Genomic DNA, 8,956 nt, shown 5'->3' with positions numbered 1-8,956 from the left:
GCTTCACTTTCACTTAGTCAATACGATTTGGAATATTTCGTACTCGTTCGCTTTCCATTCAAGTTCTGGCAATCCACGCTTATAAGATAAAAGTGTTAAAGTTATCTACGTATGAACATTTGATATTATTTATTGATGTGATAAATTGATAAACATATATTAAGCTATATGTATAAACATAATTCGTATTCATTAAATGTGTTGACTTTTATTAACACTTATTTTGTTCTTGATTGAGATTTCGCTTAGATGGGTGTACTACACTACAGCTTACTGTTAACTTGTCAATTCTTAGTAAATCGGATCCATTCTGTTAACGTAGAATATACCATCCCAGATAAAGTTGTCACAATCACGGATGATGAATATAAACTACATAAAAAACTCTGACGTCAATATTGACATTGAAATATTATGATATGAGGAGGAACATACACATATCTTTATCCATTTAAACGAAACATTAGCGTCATTGGAAATACAGCCAGAGATAGCCTGTATGGTCCCATTTGTTGTATTTTCTAAAAGCAGAGGCTCGTTATCTGTAACAAATATCAAACACATTCAGACATTGAAAGGATCATATCAAAAGTAAACTAATTTCATTATAATACTAGCTTATTAATTAATATGTCTAAGAATCATAGTTACTATTCATGCTACTGGTACAATATATCATCTTTTCAACAATTTTGTATTTAATTTGACTGGCGATGTAAATAATCTAATTGAAGCAATACAGTCGATCTTAAAATTGCTTAAACAAGGCTTTACAACTTAACAAAAACTGTTAGTAATCATATGTGTATAACTCAGCAAAAAAATCATTCATCCTAAAAACCTACAGTGCAATATGCACAAGAATTTGAGCTATCGATCAATTTGAAATTGAATTAATGGTATAAGAGGAGTAGTCCGGACACCCTTTTCATTTAAGGGCCATAACTCAGCCATAAATTATTCAAGCAGATAACCAGTGTAATATGCGCAAATACTTGACCTACCAATCAATTCTGAGAAGTTTCACTGAAATTACATTAGTGGTATAAGAGGAGTTGTTCGGACAAACTTTAAGAAATAAAAATAATTAAAGGGACATAAGACATAACTGCAACAAAATAAATTGAATCATAAAAAGCCAATACTATACACAACTAGACTTGGTACTAATCATTTCAGTAAAGTTTGGATGAAAATGCACCAGTAGTTTTTGAGAAGAAGTCGAGACAAGCTTTCGATAACTGCAACACACACAGAATACTTTTTTTATTGAAGGGCCATAACTCAGCCAAACACCCGAAAAATATGCGTAAGGACTTGAGCTATAGATCAATCCTGTGAAGCTTCATTAAAATTGCATGAGTGTTAAAAGAGGAGTAGTCCGGACAAACTTTAAAAATTAAAATTATTATAGAGCTCGAACAAAAATCATTGAACCAAATTGTGCTGACAACCTGAACAACTAGACTTGGTACTAATCATTCCTGTAAAATTTGGATGTAATTGCACCAGTTGTTTATAAAAAGTAGTTCGAAAGAATTTTGTGACGGACTGACAAAAGAACAGACAGACGGTAAAAAAGTAAAATCAAACTATTTATGCTATAAAAAAACTGAAGAAACTTCTGCATAACCCTTGTTTACGTCACACAGATAAAAAAATGATTTCACAGGTTCTTTATTCATACATATCAACTGCATTTCATTAAAATCCTTGACATTTATAATAAAAAAAAATGTAAAACGTTCTAAGGAGAAGAATTCTATAAGACTTGTCTTTCATTCTCATCCTTTTCCTTAGTGTAAAAATATTTTGTTTGTTATGTATTTGTATGTACATTATATATACTTTTTGCATTATATATATATACAGTTGCATTTTCTCCCTATTAAGGTTTTAAATTTCAATTTTAGTCACGTTTATAAGTAACCGAGTTACGTAATCAGGCACAGATCTCATACATAAATATATAAGGAAAAAGATAAATAAGTATGTAATTTTTCATAAAAATGTATGTGCGCGTACGTGCGTGTGTGCGTGCGTGAGTGTGTGTCTAATGACAAAACTAACGCACGTAGATAAGCGAATATTCTTATTAATAATGAATGAGAAAAAGAGACTGTTGTGTAAATAAAAAGGTTATGCTCACCTTTGACCCTTATAAGCTGTGAATCAGTACTGGTTCCATCTGAACACACCAACTTTCTTCCATTGTCTTTCAAGGTTAACTTAATAATTGTCAAGTTGAAGATGTGATTTGTCTCATCGTATGATATATTGTATTGATCAATGTATTTCGGGTTAATGTCACATCTGTTACGTACACACTGAGCAATCGGTGAAATGTCGTTTAGATTCATCCAAGCAATGGCAAATGTTTTATTCTTGAACTTGCAAGGTAATGTTAGATCTCTGCCACATTCACATGAATTTTCATTAGCAAGGCTGTCTGGTACCAATATATCAACATTTGAACCTGAATTTAAACAACAACATATCATAGATATATCAATGTGTAAGGAGGAAAGTCATAAACGTGAACAATATACATAAAGCAAGCGTATAAAGATACTTTATTAAGTGAATGATAAAATAAAGCAAATGGAAAAAAGTTATCGTTTATTTAATCATTATTAAATTTAAAAAAAACACCAATGCCAAGAAAAATAGCCAGGGGAACGGAATGTACAGTTTGAAATTGAAAAACAACTTTCAATTTTGATCCCTAATCCGAAAGAATTTTAGATATTCCTTTTAAAAAGATGTTTTTTAAAAATAGTATAGTCTTTACCAAAATATATATAAATAAAGGCAGCATTGCAAATCACACATTAATTTTGGTACATCGACTTATAAAGATAATTTCAAGCGCGTCACTGGTGAGTAGTCCGTTCTTGACAAATTTTATTTTGTATACATGTTTACTTGAAAACTTAACATTACACAAAGAGGTATTAAATCATCTAAAAGGTATATCGTAAACAGCCTTAGAAAGTCATCTCAACAGATTTCAAAATTTTATCAGTCTACGAGAGGGGACACACCTCCCACCAAACCCGTTCACATGCATTAAATTTATTCTTTATTCAATAAACACAACTAAAACACACGAGCAAAAGTAGTATAAAAATATGAAAGAAGTTAGTTCAATATATCAGACGATACATGCTTGTTATAGTTTATGTCGGTCAAGCCTGAAGTCTAATAGTTATTGCTCATAAACGCATAGAGCATCATAAATTTTTTTTTAAAAATGTCAAGTGTCTTGTCTTTCAAGCTTTATTCAAAAGCATATCTTCTTTTCTTTCAATTTCATGCTCAATCATAAACAAAAACTCTCAAACAATGTACTTATCAATTTAGAACAAGTATTAGCATTTCCAAAAATGCTTTAATCGCCGTTCACCCATGAATATAGAAATAATATTTCATTCCTTACCAAATACCTTTATTTTGTGTGGTCAACACATAAAGCCAACAAATATACTTGATTAAATCAACCATTCCGTTCTAGACGTGCTCAGTTAGATTCTGAGATATTTTTGTTCTGGGTCAGAAAGTAGGAGATATTGCCCATAAGAAAAATATCACAATAACTAAACGCGTAGTACAATTAGTTAGACTACATGCGCTACTTAATCAGTGCATCAATCGGCAAAAATAATAAGCTTCTTTCGTAATTAACAACAGTTACTTGCTACACATTAAAAATGATGTCTGTGAATATTCTATAAATGGAATTTATAGTCTATACTCCGTCGACTGCTTTGCGATTTTTTTCTGAACTATGACTATGACTGTTCTGCTATATTTTATGGGTATGATGCAATAAAAACGCTCATAGTATTAAACTCGCCCGGAAAAAAAGCATTTATGAAGTTTTTTTTTCTTTTAGTGCCAGTTTTGGAAAAAAAATATACTCTTATTAAGACTATATTTTCTTATCAAAAATGGCATGTAGCACAAAATATTGCAACTTGCTGTGTTTATCCTGCAAGAGACTGAAGACTAGTACTCAGTTCGTACATTGATAATGGTATTTTTCAGTTGTACGAATAAGTAACCCGACAAAACATGGCGGTTGGGCGAGTCCATTTAAGCATTCCTTATTGAAGTTTTTTGACGTCCATTTTGTTATCATGTGATATTGAATTATTCGCTTTGATTGGCTAAAGGCACGCGGTGTACACGTAGAACTGTTCAAATTTTGTTAATTTTATATATCGTCGTCCAGGAACGGTGATAATAAATTTGTCTATCGGCCATACTGGTCAAGTAAGGTGCTTCACAGATTGATCCAAATTTTTGAACGGAAAAATATATTCCAACACACTGACGGTGCATGGGCAATTATTTCGTTAAAATATTCCGTTAGAATCTTCTGACTCAGTTAAACGCTTGCGTTTGAATTAGCCAATCAGATTTCGCACTGTATGGCGGCTATTTGTTTATCGGCTGTATAAGGAATTTAAAAACATCATGATTTAATCATGATTTTTCGGATTTGATAGTTTCATTATTTTGTCAAAAGGTATTTATTTTTTAGTTTTGTTCATAAATAGATCAAAATTAATGTAAACACACGCTGTCTAATTGTTTTTTCGAGCTATAAGAGACATCAATTACATTTCATCACGTATACAAGACGCTGACCCAATATTCAAAGCATGCATTTATCGCCTGTCGCATTGGTTTCTGTTGTTTTTGTCAAAATTTCCCACCGTCATGTCACCGCCCGTCCCCCATCTGTATCCGCCCGTGCAGATTAGATGTGAATAGAAAATTACCATTTACACTTTGATAGACATATCATTGTATTATAGTACAGTCTTATTATACCAACATGCTTTATGTGCGTTAGGCATTTAACAACGAACTGAACTTACTAACACAATTCGAATGAGAATTGAAATAAAAGAGTTTAGAAAAAAAACTGTTAAAGTTGTAAATTATTTTCTTTAACATTGACATAATGCACATTTAGAAATACTTATTTTTAAAGGACCTAGAGATCATGCACAAGATACTACATTTTAGATATGAACACGATAACTCATTGTTACACTAAGACATTTAAGCTGTTTTGTTACAGATCATTTTATATTATATTTTCCTTTAATACTAGTATATCTAATGTTAAGTTATGGTGAAACAAAAGAAAAATAACAAGGAAAAAACTTTTTAAACCCATCTTCATAACAATAGATACACCTGGCTATGTTTAGTTTTTTTCTGATACACGGAAGTAAATCACTATTTAAATCAGTGTACACGCTAGACTCCGTGCAATTTCTCTTATGTACTTGATGTTACTTTCATAACTATAGATTTTTAGTATAGCACAGAGCTATATTTGATATAAGTCAAAACAATAAGTCGGCGTATACTCAAAATAAGCCAAGGTACGCCTCAAATTTGGCACAAAATAAAAAGCGTGACATCAACAATATTGTACCAATCTTACACTGTATAAACTGGTACATATAGACTGTTTTAAACATTTTAACTGTTCTAACACATTAAACCATTGTACATTATCAATTTTATTGTTTTATTCAATTATTTCACATTTCTCACAGGTTGGGTACAGGAATGTGTCATCACATCTGAGAACACTTACTCCAGATAGATAATCGCACAATGAAAATAAATGGCCTCGTATACTGAATCTCATACAAACGATACACTTTTCGTCACCTGTTATTTTCTCATCAGAACTTAAGCTGTCCTCTATTGTTTTCCTTAATGTTTTTAAACCAGATGTGCTTGGCACGGGGATTTTCACTATTAATTCCCGTTTGGTGTTTTGTTGGGTTTTGTTTCTGACACATTTGATTTTGAGTTTCTGTTCTCATTGTTTTATGTTTTTTTTTCTTTTTCTTTTTTCTTTTTTTTTTGTTATCAATAATGGTCATTCTCAGATAGGCTTATCTCCTACTTCTTTGCTTAGAGTGTACCTTACATTTTCACAGCCTCCAGTTTCACGTAAGTCTTTGTGACAAGCAGCATTCCAAGTCATTTGAAAAGGACCGACGAAACAACTGATATCAAATTGCTAAGGCAGTTGAGAACACTGGGATGGCAACACAAATACATTTTTTCGGCATTTTTCCTATTCAATAAGACCCAGTGATACATGAGACGTATGTCCATCATAAAGGACTAGAATATGAGCATTTTTATCTTTAGAAGATAGATATTTTAGGAGATGATACTGCATATATTTGCAGAAGATCTGTTAGACTAACCATTGTACGTCAGGGTTCGATCAGCCCCTGGACTGGAATCATCAATCAAGTTATCTAGCAATCTTACAGCTGGGAAAACAAAGAATGATGGAATTAGTTGACCAATGGCACAAACACAGCCAATAAAGGAAATCATACAAACCTTGCCAGATATAACTGCTTTTGTTTTGTTGTATATATCAGCAACATCTTTAGGGGGTGCATGACTCAGGGTTTTTCCATTTACATGATATATCTAATGTGATTTGTCTTCAAGGTTGCATTTTACAAGAATATATTTTGTCTTGTTGCACTTTTTGCTCGAAAAATATCTAGTGCACGAGGTTTTTTATAATAAGTGTTAAGTCAGCCATCGTGCAAGGAAATTATTCAGCAGCCATTTAGCTATAAGAGATTTATTATCTTTACTTCTCAGCAAAAGATGAATAGCATATTAATCAGTTGCCAAGTTTATGGTTTCTTGTAACCAAATTTAGCCACTGTTTGTATATCACTTGCAAGTAGAGTCTCATGTTCCTCTGATAATCATATTTGAACCCCTAGCTTGACAACATCAACACAAACTATAACACAAGTGTTTGTCAGGTTGTCAGGTTAATATGAACTATATGACCCTTAAACAGATAAATATGAAAAGACATAATTATTTATAATACACTTTACAACGCAAATAAATTAGTGCATTTTCAAATAAGAACAGGAGTTTTTGTATGCCGAACTTTTTTTTTCGTAGTATTTGAAAAGACCCTGTTGTAAGGTCCTGGAAATTCTCTGACATCTATGTAATATTGGTCGGTCTTACAGTCGAAATATTGAGACTTATTGATTGTACTGGTTCAAGATATAAAATAAAACTCGGTTTAATCATGGAGGTAAATATAGAATATATATGTGTGATTTAATTTAAATGTAGACCTCTCAAAATCATTAATTCATTTCATTTTGTTTATATATTGTTCAATATTGACATGTTATTCCTGTGAATATATAGAACTATGTAATTAACTTACCAAAGACTGGACAAATCAAGAGAAAACAACAAAGTATAAACTTATCCATGTATGATATCGTACATTAAGTGTATAATAACTACAAAGCAAAATGGTGTATTCTATTTTTAGCACTTAGCTTTTTTTTTAAAATGTTTATACAATTCTTTGAGATCTCTGTGGTTGTAATATAAGTTTTCGCGATAAAAAAACGAAAGCGAAACATTTCAATCAAACGGAGAATTCAGGTCATTGTATCGCATTGTAACATGGCCAGCGATTGGCTGAAAAAGTGAAGGGAAAACCGTATGATTCAATTTATACATGAGGTATACATGATTGGATGAAAATGGGTTATTTTTAAGTATAAAAACTAATTTAGAAAGTAACACTACACTGTTTTCTGAAGAAAATGAAATATTTCATGAGTCTCTATGATAATTTTGACTTCGATATTTGCATTTATAAAAGTGTATATCAGGAAAGGGGGGGGGGGGGTAATCCTCTTTGAAGTCATTTTGCAAAAAAATGGTTGGCTACCCCTATATAACAGGAACATTTTTATGTGACAGGCATTTTATTCTGCTAGAAAAACCACCTCTTTAGCATGAAAACTCAATTTGAAGGTAAGATTAGGGACCATTTCTTATAATGTAAGTCTATGGGAATATCAATGTGAGTGTCTGACCTTCATAACTCGGCTATTATTGGAGAGATCATCTTTCTGAATAGCATTTTACTATTTCATGTTCCGATAAATAGTAACAGTGAACATTATAGCTACAATATCACCATGCACTATTATATGACCGAGTGAACCGTGTACCGAAATTTTGCTGCTCCTTAAACTTTTGAACTGGTATGACTAAATTACGCAACGGAGATTTTTTGGCGCAAATGACACAAATTTTACTCAAGTTTGATTTTTCATTAAAATATTGTGGTTGGAGGCATGCAGCTTTATATACTGTTTTATCCAATCAAATGATATAGAGGATATTTGATTAGTTCAGAGTAAGATCGGAATATATTTCACCGAGTGAGCACTGTAGGAGCACATTTGTCTCGGAGCACATTTGTCTCACGAAGTGTGACCGATGTGTTCGTAAACATTCATATTTGCGACAAATTGGAAATGAGACAGATGTGTTCGCCACACAATAGAAAGGACACTCAAAGAACATTTGTCTCACATGTTTTCCATAAAATTCTTAAAAGGTAATAATTATGTCCATCTGTATACCGGCTACAAGCCATTGTTCTGTGTTTTCTGTATTTATAATACCGTTTTGAGGTCACTCCCGGTCAGTCAAAAACTTCCTGCCTCTGTATAGGAGTCATATATTTATTAAAAATATCCCTGTTCTGCATGTAACAATGAAAATTTCTACAAGTGCAGCATCTAGAACCTAAACACATATGCAGCAATTGTGATACGTCTATTTTCAATGCTTTAAAGTTTTATAGATGATTTATGGCACTATAAATATTCTTAGCAAAAACAAGGTAGTATCTACGGTGGCATAAAGGGGACATAGAATTTCCTTATTTATTACGTGCGCCCACAATAGCTTTTCCGTGGCCATGCGATACTATTACGTGCGCACGCGATAGCTATTACGTGCCCATGCGCATATGTATTGCGCATTTGGACCCTGACCGGAATCCTCGCATGAATAGTTGGACGCCCCGTGTATGTGTCGAAACTACAATGGTTAG

The 8,956-nt window shown here is 32.4% G+C and overlaps 1 protein-coding gene across 1 annotated transcript; it reads right to left on the bottom strand.

Moving 5' to 3' along the window:
- Window positions 1-267: 267 nt before the first annotated feature.
- On the bottom strand, window positions 268-7,389 carry LOC132756251 (uncharacterized). Its single transcript, XM_060747270.1, has 3 exons — window positions 7,259-7,389; window positions 2,150-2,476; window positions 268-542 (listed from the first exon to the last, which is right to left on the bottom strand). The coding sequence occupies exons 1-3, from the start codon at window positions 7,305-7,307 to the stop codon at window positions 373-375; spliced, it is 546 nt and encodes a 181-aa protein (XP_060603253.1). The 5' UTR covers window positions 7,308-7,389; the 3' UTR covers window positions 268-372.
- Between the last annotated feature and the right edge of the window lie 1,567 nt (window positions 7,390-8,956).

The sequence above is a fragment of the Ruditapes philippinarum genome, unplaced genomic scaffold (assembly GCF_026571515.1).
Source record: "Ruditapes philippinarum isolate M1 unplaced genomic scaffold, ASM2657151v2 ctg4711_1_1_1_1, whole genome shotgun sequence".
Lineage (NCBI taxonomy): Eukaryota > Metazoa > Mollusca > Bivalvia > Venerida > Veneridae > Ruditapes > Ruditapes philippinarum.
Note: the sequence above shows the minus strand (reverse complement) of the source record. Positions and strands in the feature narration are given on the sequence as shown.

Excerpts from the sequence above, each read along its gene's own strand:
- LOC132756251 (XM_060747270.1), bottom strand. The coding sequence starts at position 7,307 with ATGGATAAGTTTATACTTTGTTGTTTTCTCTTGATTTGTCCAGTCTTT. Across the intron at positions 2,477-7,258 it reads CTTGATTTGTCCAGTCTTTG|GTTCAAATGTTGATATATTG; the intron begins GTAAGTTAATTA and ends GTTTAAATTCAG. Across the intron at positions 543-2,149 it reads ACAGCTTATAAGGGTCAAAG|ATAACGAGCCTCTGCTTTTA; the intron begins GTGAGCATAACC and ends TATTTGTTACAG.